We start from the raw sequence: 25366 nt of genomic DNA, 5'->3' as shown, positions 1-25366 counted from the left end.
CTTTGGAAGTAGAGCGGTGTGCTCGGGAAAGTACCGCACGAGATCAATCAAATATCTCCGGCATATCTTGGAAATTTGTATCTAACTGCCACATATGTATATGCTTTAGCCCTGACGGCCTGAAAGAGGCGTCTGTGGTAGAGACAATCTCCGTTTGTTAACAGAATAGATCTACGAAGTTGAGTTTATGAAGGAGCCGTTTTAGCTGACCCGAGGTTAAGAAAACTATGTTATGCGAATGTTATGACTGATTTGAGTGGTTGAAATAAGGTTTAACAACTCCGTGTACATGTGTCTTTTACTTTTACATGAAAAATGTTAAAAATAGGACGAATCTTTACAAATGTTTAGTAACTAATCACATTTTAGGGTCGGAAAAACATTTACATACAATACATCATGACGGGTAAAACCTAGTTTTCGTGACGGCTCATTAGGCACTAATTTTTTCCATTGGTTTTCGATGAACGTGTATTAGCCCATAATTAGGCCCATAGAGATATTAACAAATTCGTCGTTCAAAATAAATATCATACATATACCTTATGTTATTTTTTTTTAAGATAGTTTAGAAATTAAGTATTTTTTTATAACTTTTATCTAATTTAAAATTAAATATTATTTAGTCTATTTCAATAAATTAAAAAAAAAAAAAACCATTTATGTTTTTTTTTTTCACTTTTAATATTGACATATTGTTAATTTGAAATAAGAGATATTATATTTTATATATATATTTATTTATTTATTGATTTATTAAATTTTAATACTAATTAAATATAGATAAACAAAAAGGAATATAATAAAAATGAAGAGAAAAGTAGTGGGTCCCACAAAATTATGGAAAAAAATTATAAAAAAATTATAAATTTATATTTTAAATGGATATAGTAAAAATAGTGGGACCCACCACTTTTTTATTATATTTATTTTTTCATTTTATTTTATTATATATACAGTAACTTTAAACTAACTATTTTTATTATTTATTTAATTTTATTTAATTTTATGATTTAACTCATTTAACCAATTCTCAATAAACATTATATTTAGTTGTTTTAGTTTTATGATAACGATCAAATACAATTTTGACTTATGGTATTTTTTTTCAATAATTATAGATTAATTTGTGTTTGTTGGAGAACTTTTTGATATATTTTATTTAATTCGAATAATTATAAATGGTAAATAAATAAAATTAAAAAAATTTGACAACCGATCGAACCCAACCCAACCCGAAAATAGAGGATCGAGTTGGATTGGGTTGTGAAAAATTTTGGGTTGGGTTATTAATCGAACCAACCCGAACTTTTGGGTCAAAAAAATCTCAACCCCGACCATGTACACTCCTCACATTTAGAACTCGAAAATATAGTGTAAAATTTGGTTTTTTTAAGGTTATTTTTGACTTTTAATGTTATAATTATTAAAAATAAATATATATCAATTAAGGTCGTTAGTGAATAGTCCAACGGCCGTTCATTACTTGCTTAGTCCACTTTTGCAACTTATCGGTAATAACAATAAAACGAGAGTTCAACAGTTTCTCTTCTGGAAAAATCGGCAGCCGATTTCCTGAAATTCCCTCACTTGTTCATACCAGTAGCCGATTCTTCCTTCGATTTTGTAGCGATGGCGGAAGTGGAGAACAAGCAAGTGATATTCAAAGGCTACATTGATGGAGTTCCACAAGTGACGGATTTCGAACTCAAAGTTGGGAGGATTAAGCTCGAGGCTCCTAATGGATCCGGCCATTTTCTCGTCAAGAATCTCTTCCTTTCTTGCGATCCTTATATGCGAGGCCGTATGCGCGATTTCCACGGTTCTTACATTCCCCCTTTTGTTCCTGGCCAGGTACTGTTCTTCTCTGTGATTCGTTTTCTGTTTCTTGTGTTGGTTTTCTCTGTTAGGAGTAGTGGTTTGTTATATCCTTTGATTTTTGTTTCGGATTCTTACTGGAGGATGTGATTTGATTTCTGGTTTTCTTCTACTTTCGTTGTCGGCGGGCTGCAATGTGTGTTATGAATCGTTGATCAGATGTACCGTAATTGATTGGATTGGATGGATTTAGGGGTTTGTTGATGTTATGGTTAGTGTTAATCGAATGGATCCACTCCCAGTATACATTTGTTGTTGGATGATGAAAGTCCCACATCGACTAATTTAGAGAATGATCATGGGTTTATAAGCAAAGAATACTCTCTCTAGTATGAGGCCTTTTGGGGAAGCCCAAAGCAAAGCCATGAGAGCTTATTCTCAAAGTGGACAATATCGTACCATTGTGGAGAGTCGTGTTCGTCTAACATGCATAGTTGAGTTTGGATCATTTGTGAGCCGGGCAAGAAAGTGAAACGAAATAGAAATTTAGAAATCTCTGAAACATGTTTTGGTGGTTAGGTTGTATTAGTTAGAGGACTTTGTTTTCCTTCTTTTAGCCATTGTTATAAACCGAGTATCTACTTTGTTTGCTTGCTCCCTACACTTAAACCAAATTGGTACCATGTTAGGCCAAACTCAAGAAATTTATGTTTCGTCTTAGAACTATTTGATTTTGAAAATTAAACTTATAAGTAATACTTTTATCGATGATTTTCTTTGTTTTGTTATATACTTTCTACGAATGATTTAAAAGAAATGAGCCCAATTTCATAAACTAAAAAAGAAGTTTCTAAGAACTTGTTTTTACTTTTGAATCATTTCTTAAGGAAAGGTGAAAACCACCCCAAGAAATGGTGAGAAAACAAGCATAAATTTTAGAAACAAAAAAGAAAAAACAAAATCGTTAACAAACAAGGTTTTAAGTGTTGAGGATTGTCGGGAGGGAGTCCCACATTGGCTAATTTAGGGAATGATCGTGGGTTTATAAGTAAGGAATACACCTTCATTGGTATAAGGCCTTTTGGGGAAGTCCAAAGCAAAGCCATGAGAGCTTATGCTCAAAAGGGACAATATCATACCATTGTGGAGAGTCGTGATTCCTAACGTTAAGTTTGCTCATATTTCATTTCGATGGAGAAGATAATGGTCATGAAGTGGTTGAAACTTCTGTATCCACCAGTAAGTGTTCGAAGAGTAATGCAGATTAAGTTTACATCATGTAAGGTAGTGATGATGTAAGCTAAGGTGACTCTTGTCTTCATCTCTTTATTCACGACCTTCGCATACATATATTTAATGAGGGATATGCCATGGGCATCATTTTTTCGCCCCAAACTATATGTTTATGGCAACAATGGCAATGCCAAGGTGAAAAGAGGCGAGGGTGAGGGAAACTCAAAGAGGTAGTTCTCTCCCTCCCTTTTGAACTTTGAAAAAGGAGAAAATACTCTTAAGAATATCCATGGCATGGAAGAAACAAAGAAGTTTACTTTCAAATTCAAGTTTGTTTTTGTTGCAAGGAGACAGTTTATAGTGTATGTATGACGAGTAATATGAGATTGTGTTTTGGTAATATGTTCCTTACTTCACGTGTTATCTTGTGAAGCCAATTGAAGGCTTTGGGGTTGCTGAAGTTGTGGACTCTGATGACTCCAATTTCAAGCCTGGTGACATTGTTTCAGGCTTTACACGTTGGGAGGATTACAGCTTAATTAATCAGGGAAGTTTTCAGCTGAGAAAAGTTCAGCCAGACGATTTCCCTCTCTCATTTCATGTTGGTCTTCTCGGTATGTTTTCTTCCTCAGTGGAAATAAATAGCTCTTTTTTCATGGTCTTAAACTCCATTAGTTGTTTCTATTGATATTGCTATTAGTGGCTATATTCCACCTTACCAGACTGATGTTATGGGGGTCATCTTCCAAAATCCTACGTGAAAGGGAATTCTTGTGAAGTTGACTACCAGGATCAGTTTTTTACACATTTGTTCTGTGCCATGTACAAAAACTATCATTATTAGGCTCACGATTTAGTCATGTAAGTTAATCATTTGTTACTAAGCTTGTGATCTTAATTCAAATATATGAGGGTAACAACGGTCGAGGATTGTTGGGAGAGGAGTCCTACATCGGTTAATTAAGGGGTTGATCATGGGTTTATAAGTAAGGAATACATCTTCATTGATATCACCCTCCACGAGAGCTTATGCTCAAAGTGGATAACATCATACCATTGTAGAGGTTCGTGGTTCCTAACAAGAACATGCTAATTTTGGATTAAGCAATTGAAAGACGCGTCGTTGTGTAGTCAAATATAGCTTTGTTGGTCTTAACAGAAGAACTCGATATTCAAACATGACTCCTTCCATTCTTACATAGTTGTACTTTCCACTTTGTTTAAGATGATCTTGAAACTATGGAAATTTAAACAGGCATGCCTGGATTTACTGCTTATGCGGGATTCTTTGAGGTTTGTTCCCCGAAGAAAGGTGATTATGTATTCGTCTCTGCGGCATCTGGAGCAGTTGGTCAACTCGTTGGCCAACTTGCGAAGTTGCATGGTTGTTATGTTGTAGGAAGTGCTGGAACAAAGCAAAAGGTAAAATCTCTTTGATTCCCTGTGGAGGGGGGAAGCACTTTAATCATCAATTTTCATTTCAAGAACTCAAGACAACATATATGCCATGAAATATTAGGGTATTAGAAGATCACATTAATCATTAGGTTGGAGGAGTTCGTCTGGTAGATTTTGGAAAATGGTTTTGGGGGAGTTCAAAGCATCTTGAATGTTTAGTACCCATGTAATTTTCTTTGATACTTCAATTTATTTTCGGTCCTGTTCATTACTGATCATTTCAATGATCATCTTAGGTTGATATTCTGAAGAGCAAGCTTGGATTTGACGAAGCTTTCAACTATAAAGAAGAGTCGAACTTGGATGCAACTTTGAAAAGGTGAGCAAGCAACGAGTTCTATGATGATATAAATTTGATAAAACCTCAGTGCTGATCTAGTTAAAAGCAAATTATTTGCAATTTTTTATTTATTTGTTAGTTATCTCATCATTAGGAAAAGGTACAGAAAAACTATTGTTCACACTGAATTATCAGGATAGCTCTAGTGAGTAATAGGTTTAGAAGAAAACGGCAAAATCTGAGACTCCAGTCCGGTCGTGCTTGTCAGCTTGAATCACCCTTTGATCTCTTTCTTCGATAGGACGGTCTGGCACGGCACGCCACATGGTTATATTTGCCTTAGTTTTTCCAATGAAACGAAACACTTTTTTGTCTTATCCTGTCCTACACTCTGACTTCAATAAAGGATCTCAGAGACCCACCAAAGAACGAAAGTCAGAATCTTTTGAAGGGATCTTAGGGACCCACCAAACCACGAAAGCCATAAAATATTAGAAAAAAAGACTTAAAATCATTGTGTTCTCCGAGTGGAAAGTTGAATCCCACGACCTTGGAGGTATCTCCAAACATCTTAAGCCCTTACCACGAGAACCACCCTCGAGGGATCAGAGAGGCAACGTTTTAGGAAGTAAATAATGTTGAGGATTATTGAGAGGAGTAGTCTCACATTGGCTAATGAAGAGAAAGATCATGGATTTATAAGCAAGGAACACTATCTCCATTGGTACGAGGCCTTTCGGACAAACTAAAAGCAAAGCCATGAGAGCTTATACTCAAAGTGGACAATATCATGTCATCGTGGAGGGTCGTGTTTCATAACAAATAAAACTTACACAAACTCATATCTCATTTGCAGGTACTTTCCCGAAGGCATAGACATATATTTTGACAATGTTGGTGGGGACATGCTTGATGCTGCACTGTGCAACATGAGGGTTCATGGTAGGATTGCTGTCTGTGGGGTGATATCTCAGACCAGCATCTCCAATCCAAAAGGAATCACCAATCTGTGGAATCTCATAACGAAGCGTGTGAACATGAAGGGATTTCTACAAAGCGACTACTTGGACTTATTTCCCCGTTTCTACGACGAGGTTAGTAACTATTACAAGCAGGGAAAGATTGTTTACATTGAAGATTTGAAGGAAGGCTTGGAAAATGCTCCAGCTGCCTTTGTAGGACTTTTCTCTGGAGATAACTTAGGCAAACAAGTAGTTCGTGTAGTCCATGAATGATTTTCGCCATCGGTCCTTGCATTGCATGAACTTACAGCATTTAACAGAATTTGTAGCTTCTTAAACCTTAGATTCATATGATTCCTGAATTCTGTAACGCATGACATGGCTGAATTCTTGCTTCTGGGCATTCTTATACTATTCATCGTTGAAATATTTGTTCTCCTGATGAACAATACTCATCGGCCGTTGCATGAACTTACAGCATTTAACAGAATTTGTGGCCTTCTTAAGCTTAGATCATATGATTCCTGAGTTCTGTAAGGCATGACATGGCTGAATTACTGTTTCTGGGCATTCTTAAGCTGTTCATTGCTGAAATAGTTGTTCTCCTTATGAACAAAATTCATCGATCGTTGCATGAACTTACAATATTTAATAGAATTTGTAGCTTGTTAAGCCTAGATTCATATGGTTTCTGAATTTTGTAAAGCATGACATGACTGAATTCCTGTATCTGCGCATTCTTAAGTTGTTCATTGTTGAAATATTTGTTCTCCTTATGAATAAAACTCGTCAGTCGTTGCTTGAACTTGCGCAACATTTAATAGAATTTTGTTGAGAATTATTGGGAGTGAGTCCCACGTTGGTTAATTTAGTGGAAGATCATGGATTTATAAGTGGGGAATACTATCTCCATTGGCATGAGGCCTTTTGGGGAAGCCCAAAGTAAAGCCATGAGAACTTATGCTCAAAGTGGACAATATCATATCATTGTGGAGAGTGGAGAGTTGTGATTCCTAACAAATTTGTAGCTTCTTAAGCTTGGATTCATATGATTATTGAATTTTGTAAAGCATTGTTCTCCCGATGAACAAAATTCATCAGTCATTGCTTCTAGGCTGCATGAACTTGCAACATTTAACAGAATTTGTAGCTTCTTAGGCTTAGTTTCATATGATTCATGAATTCGGTAAAGTATGACGTGGCTGAATTTTTTGTCTCTGGATATTCGTAAGCTGTTATTCATTCATCAATAGGGTTCTGATCGGTCACTCGAGAAGCCTTCTCCTATCTAGGACTATTTCCACCCTTCTCTGAGTGGGCCCCGTCCAATAGCCAACCCCTACCCGGAGAAAGCTCTTCCATCTTTAAGATTATTCTTCTTTGACTCTCAAGAAGTAAGTCTTCTTTGACTCTCAAGAAGCAAGTTTTCTCGTTGAAATATTCTCGTTTAAGATTATTCATCTTTAAGATTATATCTTTAAGATTATTCGTAAGCTGGTTCTCTGAGTGTACTTTATATCAGTTAAGATATGCTCGTGTTTTTATATCAATTAAGATATGCTCGTGTTCGTAAAAAAAAATGATATTATTGTATGTTTATTTTAATGAACCTATGATTTAGTGACGTTTATTAATGTGAGTAATAAATTTATACTTAAAAGACGACTAATATTTATGAAAAAAAAATAGCATATCCCGCATTTTAAAGTTGAATACGTAACTCTCAGAGACCGGAAGAAAGCTTTGTGAGGAAGTCAAAACAATATCGAGAGTTTAAAAAACTCAACTTTAAAGATCAATTCATGTATTTAAAAGGTAACAAATCCCACCAAATGAATGAAAATTAAAACAATATCTCTATTAAAATAGTAGCTACGTAATTATAAATAAATAAATAAATTCAACGATCTAGATTAATCGATCGAATGGTCTACGTAACTCAAAGAAAACTATGTGATAAAGTTAATCGTCAAACTTGACTATTGTATACATTTTGTTTATGTCACTAAAACTTATTTAAAGTAAAAAATAAAATATATATACTAAATTGTTTGTGGAAATCCAACCATCCATGTGGCGCCAATCAGAATAAGAAAAGTCAAAAGATCGAACCGTCTACATTAACTCTCATTTATTGGCTAAGACTAAAATTTAACGTCAATCAAGCGCGTCATCTTTAACCTTTACGGACTGGCAAGGTATTGGACACATATGATGAGAAAGGGTGTTGCACCGAGAATCTTTTTGTGATAATGTTGGATGGCAAACTTAAATAGATTTAATAATTTGTCATAATTAATATATAAAAATATATATGTAACGCTACGTGGCAGTTACCTAGTTGTCTTGAAGTGCTTAGATTGAAAACGTTTTCATGTGAAAACGGATATTTTTAGAATGCTTTGTTCTCATTCACATGTTTCTTAGGAAAATTTATAGGAGATCTGCTCGAGACCAAACACACTTGCAAGATAGTAACGGTTAAAATTGACATTCCTAGAATGCGACGTGACATACTCGAAGGCCCTAAAAAATGCATGGAAAAGAGGGTCGGAGTGTAACAGCCTAAGCACACCGCTAGCAGATATTGTCCTCTTTGGGTTTTTTCTTTCGGGCTTGTTCCTTTCTCTAATCAATCAATGTGGGACCCCCACCAAATCCACCCCCTTTGGGGCCAGCGTCCTTACTGCACACCGCCTCGTGTCCTCTTTGGGCTTTCCCTTTCAGAGTTGTTCCTTTCTCCAATCGATGTGGGACTCCACCAAATCCATCCTCCTTTGGGCCAGCATCCTTACTGGCATATTGCCTCGTGTCTACTCCTTTCGAGGAAGAGCGAGAAGGCTGACACATCGTTCGGTGTTTGGCTCTGATATCATTTATAACAGCTTAAGCACACATATTGCCTCGTGTCTACTCCTTTCGAGGAAGAGCGAGAAGGCTGACACATCGTTCGGTGTTTGGCTCTGATATCATTTATAACAGCTTAAGCACACATATTGTCTCGTGTCTACTCCTTTCGAGGAAGAGCGAGAAGGCTGACACATCGTTCGGTGTTTGGCTCTGATACCATTTATAACAGCTTAAGCACACCGCTAGCAGATATTGTTCTCGTTGGGCTTTACCTTTCGGGCTTCCCTTCAAGACTTTAAAACGTTTCTGCTAGGAGAAGGTTTCCACACCCTTATAGATGATGTTTTGTCCTCCTCTCCAACCAATGTGGGACATCACATAGATTATCCAAAAAAAAAAAAAAAAAAAAAAACCGAGTTGACACCGGCATTTAATAACCTAATAAAAATAAAATTAACAGCTTTTTAAAATTAAATTTTTTATTAACTATAGAAATTTCATTATCTAGGCTTGTAAATTTCTTTTTTTAGTTAGCCTAATAAATAAATAAATAAATAAATAAAAGAACCACAATAAAAATAAATATATAAAATCGATGATATTGTTTAATGAGTATAAATATTAAATATCTTAAATTTAAATGTCTATATTTAATGGCGGGGATAATGTCTGTATTTACTTTTTAATTTTCTTCTAATTAACCAAAATTAAAGAAAAATCATTAAAAATGGTAAAAAAAAAAAATTAATTAATATACTGGATTTTTTTTTCTCCAAATTATAACCAAATAAAATTAAAATTATATAATAAGATTTTTTTTTTGCTAATTTTTTTCTTTTATTTTTTATTTTTATAGATGATAATTAAATTTACATTAAAATAATTTAAAATTCACAATTATTTTTTCTTAATTATTAATGAAAATTTGCGGCTATATTTCAGGAAAAAAAAAACTTAATATATATATATATTTTAATTTAATTAGATAATAAATATATCAAACCCATATCAACTTTTTAAACGCTATGTGAAATATATCAATGAAAAAAAATCATTTAAATTATTAGATTTATTATAAAAAATATAATTAATTAAAACAATTTTCACTTTAATTAAATAGAAATAAATGAGGAATTTTTCTCTCATTTCTTCTAAAAAAATAATTAATTAAATATAAACTAATTAAGATCTTAATAAATTTTATATTAAATAGTTAAAATAATGAAAAATAATAACTAGTTATAATTTTATTAACTCAAAATTGCATATTTATATTATTAATTAATTTAAAATATAAATATAAATAATTAAATTGATTATATGCTTACATGAATTTAATATTCTTGTAAATAATATTTTGAGTTTTAACCGTAGAAATAGATACTAATATTAAATATTTTGCTAAATTAATAAAAAAATACCATTGAATTCTTTTTTTATTTAAAAAATACTAAGCATTAAAAAAAAATCTAAAAAAATACTTTTAAATTTTAAAAAAATAAAAAATACAGAGACTAATATTAAAAAATACCCAATAAAATTTTAAAATATTAAATTTTTTTTAATTAATTTTCATTAATATTCTTAATTTTTAAACATTTTTAAATAAATAAAAAATACCTATTTGATACGATGTTACAAAAATACATATAAACTTCCCAAAATAATATTAAATAATTTATGATGTGTCGATAGATGAATTTTTCCATATATTGACAGAAATAAAATTTTAAATTTTTTAATATTAATAATTTTAAATTTTATGAGTATTCTTTTAAAGAAAAATTAAGAGGGTATTAATGATTTTTTTTTTTTAAAAAAAATTCAAAATATTTTTTATGAATTTAATATTATTTGTTAGACGAACACATTTCTATACAATGATATGAATGGAGTTAGTATTCCTCACTTATGAACCCATGATGACATTTTTTTTATTAATTTATCCTAAATATTTAAATTAGGAAAAAATATTTTTAATTTTTAAAAAAAAAAATATATAAATTATTAATTATTTATCATATCACGTGAAAGCAACAAGAAACGAACACATACCCGAAAGCGACTTCCATTTTGGTGTTCCATATTCCTCGTTGTCTTCTTCTTCATTTGATCATCTTCTTTACTTCCTGCTATGGCTTCTCTGCAATCAGCGCATGAATTTCTTCCTTTTTCACTCATATAATCACATTTCCGAGCATTGGAGTATCCACATTTCCAACCGCATTTCACTTGCATTGATTCTCCATTGTTGTTTTTGCCCAATGGCACTTCACTCCTCTTCCATTCTACTTCTGCCGCTCTTTTTTCACTTTATACTCACCTCCGCCGCTTCCCGGAGCAGTGATATTGCTGGAGGTGTGCGGATATGGCCGTTGCCGGCGTCGGTCACTCATGGCGGGCAACGTCGGTTGTATGTTGTGAATACGAAGGATTTTCGCCTCAACACTGATGGCTCCAACTTCACTGATGCTTCTGGGATACTTGAGGAGGGATTCTTGAGGTTGCTTGATGTGGTTCGTGTTGGTCATGTTGTTGATGCTAATCTATCTCGTTTGGACTCCTCTGCTCTGCTTCTTGGAATCCATATTATTGTCTCCTCGCCTTCCGAAGAGGTATGGATGATTTTGTTGATTCTATTTTTGATCTGTCTATGTTCTGCGCAGTTGTTGATATTGAAGCTTTAAGCCTGTTTTACATTTTCATTGTTTCTCAGTTTGTGGAAAATGCATTTGGAGTTTCGGTTCAAGTTTAATTCATGTTTCTTGCCTTTGTCGAAGAGGATATTATAATGCATTTGAAAATTTTAACCTACTTTTCACTTTCATACGATTATGGTTGTTTTCTTAGTTCCGATTTTCTTGATTCTGGACGTTTACTTCGATCAAATGAATTGTGATTTGTTCTGGAACGAAAACTATTTGCCATTGACTATTGTTTGAATTCTCCGAAATTTCCATGGGGATGGTGCAGTTACAATATGGTGTAGACGAATCGTACAGATTATCGGTCCCAGCACCTGCACCTGGAAAGCCTGCCTATGCATATCTTCAGGTGGGTGAAACCAAACTTTTAGCTACTCGCTTTACTTTATAATTAGTCTATCAGTTTTTCCTTTTAGTTTCAGTTGTTTAAAAGTCATCAGAGGGAGAACTCCTGATTTTCATATGGATTCCTATTCCCGGGAGTGTATAGTACTCTAGTCCATTACAAAAATCGGGCATAATCAACTAGACCCAGCACGATATTCTTTTGAATCCGAAATATGATGCTATCAATAATTGTGTTAATTCACATATGACACATATGGCTTTCACCCATCAATCAGTTCAAGAAATGGAAATTTCCATATTCTTTTTTGATGAAAAATGTGGAAAAATAAATAAATAAATAAATAAGAGAGGTCCATCAATGTGGAAAAAAGTTGTTAAATTTTGGTTGGGTTGTGCATTTTGATTCAAAGGACTTGTGTTGTAAATATTTTGACTAAATCTTGTTTCTTTTATCACGAGTATTTGTTGTTCAGATCTATTTAGTTCGTGTTCTAAAATTGTGTTGAATAGAATGAAAGTTTAGCTATATTTGGATTTTCTTTCTAAAATCTAAAATTGCATCGATTGTAACAATGATACTAGTTACAAAATCTTATAGTCTTAAAGTATATGTAGTTATGAATGATTTTCTTTTTTACTTTCTGGATATAAATTTGGATTCATAATATAATTTATTATGTGGACTTAAGTTGTTTTATTTAATCAAGTTCTTCGCATAAACTGGCATGGTTAGTAAAACTTTTGGAGATAACTCTGTTCATAGTATTCAATCTTCGAAAGCAAGATGGTCAGACTGCACGGACACCGTGTTTTATATACTTGGTCTGGTGGCTGAGGCTGAAAACTCCAATCTTCATCAAGCTCTTGTATCTTGAGTTTAAATATTTGGTCATGTTCATCAACGTCCAATATTCTCCACTTGAATATATTTTGCTGGATAAACTCTAGTTATCTGGGTATTTTATTATTAATGGTTTGCCTAATTTATTCTTGTAGCTTTGTCCCTTAACAGTTGAGTTCTTTCTCAAACTATGCAGGCGCGTACAGTTTATGGGGCTTTGCATGGTCTTCAGGTTACACGCTGAGACTTATAAATCTGAAGGTTATAACCCTTGGTGCCTAAGGGAATATATACAATACTGAAAATATGTCTTTTTACTGTGAAATTCTGCAGACCTTCAGTCAATTATGCTCTTTCAATTTTGAATCAAGGGCAATTGAAGTTCGGAGCGTACCATGGAATATTATTGATCAGCCAAGGTTCTCCTATCGAGGACTGTTAATTGGTGAGATGCTTCTGAGTTTTTCCATATCAAGTTTTGAGCAAGAACGTGACATGATGTAAAATGCATGCTGGCTTCTTTTCTCTCTGTTAGAATTTCTCGCGGTGCTCTCTGGCCTGTTTCATTTCCTTTTTATTTTTTTTTATACTATAGTTTATTTATTTCTTCATTCCTTTTTATTTTTTTTATACTATAGTTTATTTATTTCTTCATTCCTTTTTTTTTTTTTTTATACTATAGTTTATTTATGTCTTCAGTGACTTATATCGTTTCTTTCTTTGGAATTATGACAGAAATTTGATATTTCAAAATATAATATACTTTTGCTTAATGAATGCCTGCCCATACTGCCGCAAGAAGATCTAATTTGGGTTCAATGTTTTCTAGCTTTTATTTATATATTGAGTTATTTTATGTAATATTTATTGATTTAAATAAGCAGTTTATGGTGGAAGTTGTTTCTTTACCCTAAATCATTTAGGTTGAATTTCATGGAAGGACTATGCATGATGATTAGGCAAAAAGTATGTTTCGTGCTATTCGGATTGTTGAATTCTCCTCGTTCTTAAATAATTGCAGTGAAGTTTCAGATAATAGCCTATGTTCTATACCATTCAAAGCAGCGAAATTCTATATATTTGTTATGTATGATTTATTGGATGAAACTTGGATTGGGTGGATGAATGCTTAGGCTTAGAGGAAGGTTTGCCTTTCTTGTGTAAAAGGCAAGAGTATCCGAACGTGCCATATTTATTGGGAAGTGAACTTTCTGAATTATTTCATAGTTTCAACATTGAAGTTTTCAATATAATGGGACTCCGTGGGATTTTTGTTTTACTTTTTAGACTTTTGTGGCTAGGATGGTCACCTCCAATCATGACTTGTTATCTGACCTGTAAATGATCTTCACGCAGATACTTCTCGACATTATCAGCCATTGCGAGTTATAAAGAAAGTGATTGATTCTATGGCATATGCAAAGCTGGTATAGAATTCATTATGTTTTTCGTTTTTGTGTGATATTATTTTGCAGGCAATGCTCACTTGGTTTGTATAACTGTAGACTATTTTTAGTTTCCAACTATTCTTACCAGTAGAACACGTAAAATGCGATTATCTTTATAGTTAAAAATAAGAAAAGTCTCATGAGCATCGATGACGCTTACCACACGAGCATATCTGACAAGGAAAAATCTCATGACGCTTACCACACGAACATCGATGCTTAAGCCAAAGAGCCAGAGAGAAAGAAAAGTGTAGCAAGCTGTAATTTAGAGAATGAAGTTGAAGCTTGAATTCCCTTACTTTAAGTTATAGGATGTTTCACCTAGGTTTTCACTATTCATTTATAAGATTCAAATGGGTTTCCTTCTTTATAGGAATTTGATTTGAAAAAGTTATTCTGGGCCTGCATGTTCTCTTGGCTCTTGGGTTCCTCGGTCTCTTGTTCTTTTATTTATATGTTATTTGATTAAGTCCAAATTTCACTCATAATATTAGCCCCACTCTAATTAGGATTTATAGTCCGACTCTTGACACTTAAAAGGGTAGACATATAGAACCCAATTTGGGAGTATACCTCTTTGATTAAATTTTCTTCTTCTAGACATTGTCTTCTAGGGTTATTCTTCTCTAGAAAAATGAATATAATTTCAAGGGCTATAAGGTGGTCCTTGGGTTTTCCTTAGATTGCCCATCAAACTTCGTAAGAATGACTAGATTTTCTGTGGTTTAAGAATTTTCTCTAGAAAGATGAATATCACTTTCTCGAAGTTAATTTAAATGTTTGGCTATGGACTAACCTTAAGATTGCTCATCAGTTCTCATAGGATGATTTTGAATTCCTTTAGGTTTAAGAATCTCAATATCAATTTTTGTGAGTTAATTTAAGTGCTTCAAGGTGATCCTTGGATTATTCTTAGGTTGCTCATCAAACTTGTACAACTATAACAAGGAGAAAATGAAGAAGATGGAGAGGTTTTTTTTTTTTTTTTTTTTTTTTTTGCCTTTTCCTCCTTTTCTTTTTCTTCTTTCTTCTTTTTCTTCTTGTTGTATGGACTTGCCTAGGGTTTGCCTTTTCTTTGGTTTCTTAGTGTAAAATTTTTCATGTCTTTTACCGAAAGACTTTTCCCTTAGGCAAGATTTTTCTCATTTTGGTGTGCAAGATAAAGCACTCTCATTTCTCACGAACAACGGAAGCTATTGTTGTCAAAATCTTGCCTTGACCTTCATGTTCCTCAACGATAAATTGTATTTTGAGGAGAAGATATAAATTGTAAGCCAAAAAAAAGCTAGGCACTGCGACAAACGCCACACGAGCTCCGATGCTCAAGTTAGAGAGGAAGAAAAGTGTGGCTAGCTATAGTTTAAAGAATGAGGCTGAAGCTGAAGTTGAACTTCCTTTCTTTTAAGTCATATTTCATTTTTATAGTAGGTTTGACCTTTTCAATATTACTTTAAGATAAGGATTCAAATGTTTTCCCTTCTATGTGGAATTGGATTTGAAAAGGTTATCTGAGTTTGGGTCCTTGGGCATGTTTCTCCTATGGTCTCTTTTCATTTTATTTTTATATTATTTGATTAAGTCAAAATTTCACTCATAAGAACGAACAAGATACAAATGTTCTATTACCTAGATGAAAATCATCTGTTGAAGCGGTTGGTCATTTTAAAATTTAAATCATTCATTCACTTTTCATCACTGTTGTTGTCCCTTTCACCATCTTTTGCCTCGTCCATCCATAATTAATCCTACTGATATTACAAGATAACAAGACAGGTGCATTGGTGCTTTAAGTGAGCTTGATAATTTAGCTGAAATTTGTACAGCGTGGATGGAGGGGAGGAGAAAAAAAATCAGTTAGATTTGGACAGACCATATTGATACGTAAATAATAACTGATCAAGAATACCTGCATTTTCTGCACTTCTCATCATTGCTTACAACCATCAACTTTAACCCCTTTTATGCAGAACGTGTTGCACTGGCACATTGTCGATACACAATCTTTTCCATTGGAGATACCTTCATTCCCAAACCTTTGGCTTGGTGCTTATTCTAAACAAGAACGGTATACAACTGCGGATGCTGAAGAAATTGTGAGGTGAGCATCCTTTTATTTTGGATGTGTTAAGTTGCTAACTAAGAATTAGTTTCCATTTTAATTTTCTAAGTTCTGTAGATATGCTCAACGACGTGGAGTCAGTGTACTAGCTGAAGTTGATATTCCCGGACATGCTTTGTCATGGTGATTACTACATAGTATTGAACTTGTCGTCGACCTTCTCTCCTCTTCTATTCTATTCATATTGTTAACTTGTGTGAGGAGCTCAAGGTTTCATTTCTCAGGGGAGTTGGCTATCCTGCTTTGTGGCCGTCAAAGGATTGTAAGCAGCCACTTGATGTCAGTAACGAGTTTACTTTTAAAGTAATAGATGGAATACTATCAGGTAATAATATCACACTTTCCTCACAAACTCTCTTGTTCTTTCCATAAAAATATTATAAATGCTTGGAAAGGAAAAAAAAAAAAATTACATTCAAATTCTCAACAGAATTAAAAATTAGGGCTTTCACAAAATCAATGCGAAGAGAGAGTTTGATAGTAGTTTTTCTCAATTTCGATGATTTTCTATAAATTTGAGTTTTAAAGAGAAAAATTAAACTCTTACAATGAAACTTTAATCAGTCAATTATAAACTTTTTTTATTTTTTGAAATTTTAGAAAATAGATGTATTAATACAAACGTTCTCTAGTTTGTTGGCAAGAATAGAATATTTAAAGGTTTTAGCTTATATAATCATCAACTGGCATTCTTTATATACTTGAATTTATGAGATGCGAGGACGTGTTACAACTATGACTCCGTGAAATGTGAGTTGTTTCTAGGAGATGGTTTCTATTGAGAGAAGATAAGATAGATTATAGATTAAAGGTGAGGACGTGTTACAACTATCCTTTTGATTCTTGAATCAATTTGAAAAACCTACAGGTTTGGACCAAGCATCTAGTTAAACTATCTTCATTTTAGGAGATAAAGTTATCATATCACGGTTCTTGTGTTTCAGATTTCAGCAAGATCTTTAAGTACAGATTTGTTCACTTAGGAGGCGATGAAGTTGACACAAGTAAGTTGAACAATTGGGTTGCACTTTGGTTGACATGTAATGCTTCCAAAATACAATCAACTCCATGTCATATTTCATCTTTGAAGTTTAATTAGATCAGTTGTGAAAATGATAGAGAATCTTTTTATTTGTTATGAGAAACATTCATTCATTTTATTCTTCCCGCAAAGCCCTCTATGTCAATTTTTCTTCAAGTATCTTGAAAATAAACCATTTTATTAACTTGCAAAATGTATTATTGTAACGACCAAAATCCACCGCTAGCAGATATTGTCCTCTTTGGGCTTTCCCTTTCGGGCTTTCCCTCAAAGCTTTAAAACGCGTATGCTAGGGGAAAGTTTCCACACCCTTATAAAGGGTATTTTGTCTCCTCCCCCAACCAATGTGGACATCATAATTCTTCTGCTTTCATTACACTTCTGCATCCATTTTCATAAACCTTGATCATCTACACAATAACATGTCCCTCTCAATTTTACTTGCAGCTTGCTGGAGATCGACTCCTCATATAAGAAATTGGTAATAATCTAAGACCTTGTCGACTCCTGTTGTCTATTGAGTAAAATAAATTATACTCAGGGTCCTATGTTCTCCTGTTCTCTATTTCTTTAAACAAATAATTTTATTGAATTTTTCCCTTGTCTTTTATAAACGAAGAATGAAACTTCACTGTTACTTTTATTTGTTCTTCTGGCAAAAAATGAATTCTATTCTAAGTCAGTTTACAAAAGAATGGGGACTTGTGTGTTTGATTTTGACTTTGGTACTTTCAAATTTTGAATTGCAAGAATCAATGTGTAGTTGAGATTGTTTCTTTTTAATTATATTCTTATATGTAGTTTTTTAAGATAATGTTAAATAAGTGTGGTCAGTTGAAAGATGCATAAAAATGTAGGGTTTAAGATTTCATCTAGGAGATAGTCATGTGGGATCAGTCAATGTGTGAATATCTTAGTTTCGACATCCATAGTTATCAATCCTACATCAATATATATATATCTGGAAGTTGCATTCATTGAGCATTATGCTGTCTAGGGATCTTCCATAGTAAGGGTCATCAAGCTGCATTATAAGTTATAACATCTTTTCTATCTTATATGTATAAAGTCGTGCCATATTTCTTCAAATAATATCAACTCACGATCTTTATGTGTTGGACACTGCCCATGTTCGATATTATAATTGAAGGATCAAATACAATGAGAACTGCGTGTAATCTTGATTTTAGCTCCAGAGCTAGGAATCAGGTACATGTCCGGATGGGAAGGGAGGGTCTATATTTCTAGTTGGTTATCCCTATCTCCATTATCTTCTACAATCTATGGCCGATTTTCCTGAATTTAACGATCATTTATATTTTCATTTACTCTGTATGTTTTTTTTTTTTCCGGAAACAATCCCTATCCTCCCAAATGCAGGTTTGAGATAACTCATGTTTTGACTTTTTTAATGAACAGGTTAGAAAAAAAGGGTATGAATGAATCCGATGCTTACAAGTACTTCGTCTTGCGAGCACAAAATATAGCTTTGTCTCACGGATATGAACTTGTAAATTGGTATGTGCTTCTGCTCTAGTTTAATCCTCTAAGGCAGTTTTCTGATCTTATCTACTCAATGGAAAATTTTCAGGGAAGAGACTTTTAACAATTTTGGCAGTGAATTGAGTCGAAAGACTGTTGTGCATAACTGGTATGTCATACCTACTCTTATTTCAGCTTTTATAACTTATCCCGTGATAGAGTATCAGTCCATGTCCATGCTTAAAAGTTTCTTGAACTACTATTGACATTCTTCAGTTTAATTTTCCTTTATTCTTGAGGAACCACTACCTTTTAAGGAATGTGTCATAAATGAAAGCAATCAACTTTTTTTTTCAAGCTTCAACCTACATAATTGTGCAAAACATCTATTAGTGATGATTACTTTATCGTAGCTACTTCCGTTGGTGATGATTGGGAGATTAATTGTTTTGGAGAAGGGTAAGTTAACTGAGTAAATGTCTTTAATTAATTTAAGCTTCCCAAAGTGTGAAATTGAAATTTTTATCCGATTCTGCTTACATGTCAATCTAAGTATTGAGTATAAAATTAGTTCTCCCAAGTTTTATATGGATATGAAACACATCTGTTTTACCCCAAAGATAAGGGGTGGAAAGAGTTTACGCTGAAATTAAAGGATGGTGCTGCCATAAATCATAGTGATTTTCTATGTTCACCTTCAAGATTCTTTCCCCCTGGACGTGGCCGAGCCAGAATTATACTCTTCTCAATACAAATTACTTAATATGAATATAGATAGTGTTATGAATCATGACTCTCTCTCATGGTTTTGATTTGGGCCCTTAATCGAGGCTCGATTCCTTCTCTGGAGTCCTCGAACTTAGTACACCCTTTGTTCGACACTTGAGGATTCTTGATACCATGTTAGGAATCACGACTCTCCACAATGGTATGATATTTTCTACTTTGAGCATAAGCTCTCATGGTTTTGATTTGGGCTTCCCCAAAAGGCCTCATACCAATGGAGATGTATTCTTTACTTATAAACCCATGATCAGTCCCTAAATTAGCCGATGTGGGACTCTCTCCCAACAATCCTCAACATATAGAAGTCTTCAAAAGAAAAAAAGAAAACGAAAGAGTTAAATCGCTTGAAATGGATAATTAAGGCATCCCATATTTTTACTTTTCCTGATGTTTGTTTATTTCAATTTTCAGGTTAGGAATTGGTGTTGCTCCTAAGGTTGTTTCTGCTGGTTTAAGATGCATTGTTAGCAACCAAGATAGTTGGTACTTGGACCACATAGACCCAAGTTGGGAGAAGTTCTATTTAAATGAGCCGCTTAAAAATATCGCAGATCCAAAACAACAAAAATTAGTCATTGGTGGGGAGGTATGCATGTGGGGCGAAAGTGTCGATGCCTCAAATATTGAGCAAACTATTTGGCCTCGTGCTGCAGCCGCTGCTGGTACGTTATTGTTGGTTTGTTTATATTTTTGCATGATAAATTGAGAAACATGTTCTTGATCAACTGAAATTTTGAGATCTCAGTAGTCGGTGATTACTTTCCAGATGTTTAACTTCGAGGTCAAATTAACTAACGAAGCTACTCTTGAAAAGAAATTATAAACAAGGGATAGTTTTAGTAAATTTATGTGAAATCCCACATCAGTCAAGGAGGAGAACGGAACACCCTTTATAAGGGTGTGGAAACCTCTCCCTGGCAGACACGTTTTAAAAACCTTGAGGGGAAACTCGAAAGGAAAAGCCCAAAGAAGACAATATTTGCTAGCGGTGGGCTTGGGCTGTTACAAATGGTATCAGAGCCAGACACCGGGCGATGTGCCAACGAGGAGGTTGTTCCCCGAAGTGGGGTAGAAACGAGGCGGCATGCTAGTAAGGACGCTGGGCCCCGAAGGGGGTACATTTGGTAGGGGTCCCACATCGATTGGAGAAAGAAACGAGTGCCAGCGAGGACGCTGGGCCCTGAAGAGGGGTGGATTGTGAGAGTCCCACATTGGTTGGGGAGGAGAACAAAATACTCTTTATAAGGGTGTGGAAACCTTCCCCTAGCAGACGTGTTTTCAAGCCTTGAGGGGAAACCCGAAAAGGAAAGCCCAAAGAGGACAATATCTGCTAGCGGTGGGCTTGAGTCGTTACACCTTCTCTCTTTTTATTAGAAAACTATCTCACCTCATTTATTATACTCGTATAAAAAACATTGATATCTACGACTTTGCATTATGAAATCATTTTTTAATATTGGTATTATCCAATTCATAAAAGCTCATGGTGCATGATAGTTCCCATTCCCTAAACCCTATGCAAAACCTTGCTCGTGGTACTCAATTATGCGATCTATAAAAGCTCAGGCAATGTCATGCTTTGTAATTAGCTGAATGAAAACAGTACTAGCCCTGCTCCATTGCCCCCTTTTCTTAGATTTCGCTCATGATTGCTCTACATTAATTGACTGGTTTCAACCTTCTTCGGTGATCATGTCCTGACAGAGCGCCTTTGGACACCATATGACAATCTGGCTAAAGACACCAATCAAGTTTTTGCAAGGTTGGCGCACTTCAGGTGTTTGCTGAACCAGAGAGGGATCGAGGCTGCTCCGGTATCAGGACTTGGCAGATCTGCTCCTTGGGGTCCAGGCTCTTGCTTTGTGCAATAACTATCCAGGTTAATCTCCTTTTCATACTCTTACTGTCCTCTCATTTGATTAGAATACTTCTTTTCACCATGAATTCAGGAAGAGCTTCAGGGTTGTGAATATGATGTTCATGTATTATGGAACGTAGTTTTGTAGGCTCTTGTTATTGAGGATTGTTGGGAGGGAGTCTCACATTGGCTAATTCATGGAATGATCATGAGTTTATAAGTAAGGAATACATCTCCATTGGTATGAGGTCTTTTGGGGAAGCCCAAAGGAAAGCCATGAGAGCTTATGCTCAAAATGGACAACATCATACCATTGTGGAGAGTCATGATTCCTAACATGGTATCAGAGTCATGCCCTTAACTTAGCCATGTCAATAGAATCCTCAAATGTCGAACAAAGAAGTTACGAGTCTCGAAGGTGTAGTTAAAAGTGACTTAAGTATAGAACAAATGGTGTACTATGTTCGAGGACTCTAGAGAAAGAGTCGAGCCTCGATTAAGGGGAAGTTATTTGAGGGCTCCATAGGCCTCGGGGGAGGCTCTATAGTGTACTTTGTTCTAGGGGAAGATTGTTGAGAATTGTTGGGATGGAGTCCCACATTGGCTAATTTAGGAAATGATCATGGGTTTATAAGTAAGGCTACATCTCCATTGGTATGAGACCTTTTGGGGAAGTCCAAAGCAAAACCATGAGAGCTTATGCTCAAAATGGACGATATCATACTAATATGGAAAGTCGCGATTCCTAACACTCGTTTTTTATCTCTGTTTCATTCTTTAGAATAAGTTGGTTGAGCAGTTTTCCAGAATATTGTTATTATGTTCATACTTTAATTTTCCTTTAACCATTTTAATCTTTCTTGTTTGAAAAATTATTATCTATAAACAAAGAAAATAAAGAGAAAGTAGAATGAAGTTGAACACTCTTATATGGGCAGTTGAATAGGGAGACAAACCCTTTTTTGTCTTTCATTTTGAAGGTAGCCTATCATGAGATCATGAGAACTTTGTAGATTGATAGAAATGGCAGCAAGCAAGCGTCTTTAAGGAGAGTGACACAACCAAACACCATCCCAGAAGTGAATTGGCTTACCACAACCAAAATAAATCATCCCTTAATTGAATTAGTGTATCACAAAAACATTTAAGAATAGACTCAAATAGACTACCCATTTTGTGTTATAAGAGTACAATGTAATATATCCGTACTCGCCTTCCCTTTACCTCAAGATGATGTATAATTGTGATCCATTCTCTGGTCAATAAAAAGCTCTAGCAGCTCCTTACAGTGAATGTACGCATATTTGTGGAACCACTTAGTAACTCCTCGTCCTTTCCTTCCTTCGTCTTCTCTTCTCCTTTCTTTCATCTCGTTCTGCCTATTTCTGTACGTGCTACCATACATTTCAACTAGCAGTTAATGAATAGATTTCATGTTCACCAATGTAAAGATGTAACTACCTTCTAGTTCCACAATCTACTGCTAAATAGAAAATGGATACGCAAAGTGTTTGACTCAGGCGGAACACAATTTTTTGTGGGAAACACTCGCACTCTTTATTGACATCAATCGAGAAGAGATTACAAGACATTGTGTAGAAACTACTGCACTCTGTGCCTTGTATTTCTTGAGAAAAAATCTAGGTAGACTGGAAGAGTATTTACCGTTCCTAAAATATCTCAACATTTTTTCTAAAATATCTAAATCTTTATCCTAAGATCTTTAGATATCTTTATTCTTAAAATACCTGAATCATTTTCAATATACAATGGGTTCATCCCATACAATTATTGGACTTGATCCTATTGGAGTAGTGGTGATATTTTAACACTCAGACCTTAGAATAGGTGTTATTGATTAGTTCCAGTGGTTTCTGCCCTGTATTTGGAGACGATTTCGGTCTCTTTTTTCGCCCAACTATTGTTTTGGTTTCTGATTGGAGATTTGAGAGTGAGATTTCCCTCTGTTGACGTGTGGAAAATGGCTTTGTGCGTAGGTAATGAGAAGAGGTGGAGTTATTAGGAAGTGTAATCAAGTTCTCAGCGTAATAGAGTCTCCGGGACGGACGACGTGAGTGAGAGACCAGACCATAGCGGTTTTAGAGACTTCTCTCTCGATTTTTATGGTGACAAAAACTTTCTCTAAAAGGCTCTCTTTCTAATGGTTTGGTTCGTCCCATAAACGAGAGTAGACAAGTCCCTCTTCTCTCCCTTTTCGGAGAATGACTGCAATCACAAGCAAGCCATTGAATGAATGGGGGGCTCCGAAAGCACATGCAGGTTAAGCAAGTGTTTTAGGAGACGGTCTAGAAAAGGGTATGGTTGATCCCTCTTTTTCGTTTTAAGAGAAACATTAGTGCCTTATCTTTCATGAAAAAAGCTTCAACCTACAAACCAAGAGAAGGTTTAAGGTGGCGATCGGTTGTTGAACCATCTATTCCTAAAATTCCTAAATCATTTTCCTAAATTTATTCCTAAAATCTTAAATCATTTTATAATAGTCAATGTTGTGCAACATCGGCTTCACAAGAGTCTTATGCCCTCAAAGTAACAATATAATGGGCACCTGTTTGATTTACGATTTACGAGAAGTTTTTAAGGTGAAGATCTTAAGTCAATCAACAAAAGAGAAAAAACTGACGTGCTAGCTACATTAGGAAACTCAATTCTTGATATGCTAATACAAACCTTAACCTGATTTAGGCATTAGAGTGCATTTTGCAAGCATCATATTTATGTGTTGATTTGTTATTTTGCTAGTATTGTTAGGAATCGTGCTTATTCGAGAAATTCTCGTGTCGAATATGTTAAAATATCATCACTAGCCCAATAGAGTCAAGCCTAATAATTATAGTATAAATACCCTTCCACCCTATCTAGATTATCATCCCAACAAATACAAAGCATCCCAACAAATACAAAGCAGTTTTCTATGTCTTGTAATATCTTCACGATTGATCTTAATAAAGAGTGCGAGTGTTTCCCACATAGAGTTGTGTTCAACAGAATACGTGCATCATCAATCTCTATAAACTATCGTTAAAGAGTAAAATTGACTAACATATTTAAAAATTTGAACAAACATAACACAATTCTATGTATAAATAATTTAATTTTTTTTTTAAATATTGAATATATAAAAGATTTAATAAACAGACTAAACATTTTTTTAAGTTGACTTATTCAATATAAAATTAAGAGTTTTTAAATATAGTATTCCAAATACTTGTTTGTTTCTTGTTTTTTAATAAAGAAAAACATAATTACGTTTGATTATTGTTTTTTTGTTCTTTATTTTTTATTTAAAAAACAAACATAATTATGTTCTTGCTTTTTTAAAATTTAAAATAAACTCTGAAATTATCATTAGTATATATTTTTTTTAAATAAAGGATGAAAATGTACATGTATGATGTATAACATTAAAAATATTATTTGCAATAATATTGTAATAATCCAGTGATTTAAAAAATAATTATAAATGATTGTAATAATATATAAGTTGGATAATATCAATTTTAAATATGAAGAACCAACAATTGTCCGAGTCTAAGTGGTACATTTGAAGAGTTAATTTTTTGTTTTGTAAAGTTGTGATACTCTACATGGTTAGGGAGGAGAACAAATCACCCTTTTTTATAAGGGTGTGGAAACCTTTCCCTATCAGACACGTTTTAAAGTTTTGACAGGAAGCCCGAAAGGGAAAATCCAAAGAGGACAATGAAAATCCAAAGAGGACAATGATGTCTCACATTGGTGGAAAATCCAAAGAGGACAATGATGTCTCACATTGGTTGGGGAGGAGAACAAATCACCCTTGTGGAAACCTTCCCCTAACAGATGCGTTTCTTGAGGGGAAGCCCGAAAGGGAAAGCTCAGAGAGGACAATATCTGCTAGCGGTGGATCTGGGTCGTTACAAATGGTATTAGAGCCAGACACCGGACGATGGGGTGGATTTGGTGGTGGTCTCATATCGATTGGAGAAAGGAATGAGTTCCAATGAGGGGTGGATTTGGGTCATTACAAATGGTATCAGAGCCAGACACCGGATGATGTGACAGCTTTCTCGCTGTTTCACAATAGGGGTAGACACGAGGTGGTGTGCCAATAAGGAGGCCGGGCCCCAATGGGGGTG

The 25366-nt window shown here is 34.4% G+C and overlaps 2 protein-coding genes across 4 annotated transcripts; both read left to right on the top strand.

Moving 5' to 3' along the window:
- The first annotated feature begins 1490 nt into the window (after positions 1 to 1490).
- LOC111799253 (Zinc-binding dehydrogenase family protein) lies at positions 1491 to 6262 on the top strand. The gene is made up of 5 exons (XM_087125733.1): positions 1491 to 1854; positions 3485 to 3665; positions 4307 to 4473; positions 4746 to 4828; positions 5646 to 6262. Exons 1-5 carry the CDS (start codon positions 1633 to 1635, stop codon positions 6022 to 6024), a joined length of 1032 nt encoding a protein of 343 aa, XP_086981859.1. The 5' UTR covers positions 1491 to 1632; the 3' UTR covers positions 6025 to 6262.
- A 4400-nt stretch (positions 6263 to 10662) lies between these two features.
- LOC111799224 (beta-hexosaminidase 3) lies at positions 10663 to 23601 on the top strand. 3 transcript variants are annotated; one of them, XM_023682682.2, is made up of 15 exons: positions 10663 to 11216; positions 11575 to 11655; positions 12692 to 12727; positions 12829 to 12940; positions 13852 to 13922; positions 15911 to 16041; positions 16120 to 16185; positions 16287 to 16387; positions 17007 to 17066; positions 17552 to 17585; positions 18524 to 18622; positions 18696 to 18755; positions 19784 to 20034; positions 21077 to 21251; positions 23228 to 23601. In XM_023682682.2, exons 1-14 carry the CDS (start codon positions 10758 to 10760, stop codon positions 21241 to 21243), a joined length of 1728 nt encoding a protein of 575 aa, XP_023538450.1. In that variant the 5' UTR covers positions 10663 to 10757; the 3' UTR covers positions 21244 to 21251; positions 23228 to 23601. The 3 variants fall into 3 exon arrangements, with proteins under 3 accessions (XP_023538450.1, XP_023538449.1, XP_023538447.1); XM_023682681.2 differs by lacking the exon at positions 23228 to 23601 and adding an exon at positions 22215 to 22523; XM_023682679.2 differs by lacking the exon at positions 23228 to 23601 and adding an exon at positions 22211 to 22523 and having other exon boundaries at positions 10664 to 11216.
- Positions 23602 to 25366: the final 1765 nt, after the last annotated feature.

The sequence above is a fragment of the Cucurbita pepo genome, chromosome 7 (assembly GCF_057944985.1).
Source record: "Cucurbita pepo subsp. pepo isolate OVF chromosome 7, ASM5794498v1, whole genome shotgun sequence".
NCBI lineage: Eukaryota > Viridiplantae > Streptophyta > Magnoliopsida > Cucurbitales > Cucurbitaceae > Cucurbita > Cucurbita pepo.
The sequence above is the reverse complement of the archived record's forward strand: the minus strand, read 5'-3'. Positions and strand labels throughout refer to the sequence as shown.

Bases quoted from the DNA above. Each gene is read 5' to 3' on its own strand.
- LOC111799224 (XM_023682682.2), top strand. From the start codon at position 10,758: ATGAATTTCTTCCTTTTTCACTCATATAATCACATTTCCGAGCATTGG. The intron at 16,388-17,006 runs GTAATAATATCA...CTTGTGTTTCAG, and splicing joins AATAGATGGAATACTATCAG to ATTTCAGCAAGATCTTTAAG. The intron at 20,035-21,076 runs GTACGTTATTGT...ATGTCCTGACAG, and splicing joins TCGTGCTGCAGCCGCTGCTG to AGCGCCTTTGGACACCATAT.
- LOC111799253 (XM_087125733.1), top strand. From the start codon at position 1,633: ATGGCGGAAGTGGAGAACAAGCAAGTGATATTCAAAGGCTACATTGAT. The intron at 4,474-4,745 runs GTAAAATCTCTT...TGATCATCTTAG, and splicing joins GTGCTGGAACAAAGCAAAAG to GTTGATATTCTGAAGAGCAA. The intron at 4,829-5,645 runs GTGAGCAAGCAA...TCTCATTTGCAG, and splicing joins TTGGATGCAACTTTGAAAAG to GTACTTTCCCGAAGGCATAG.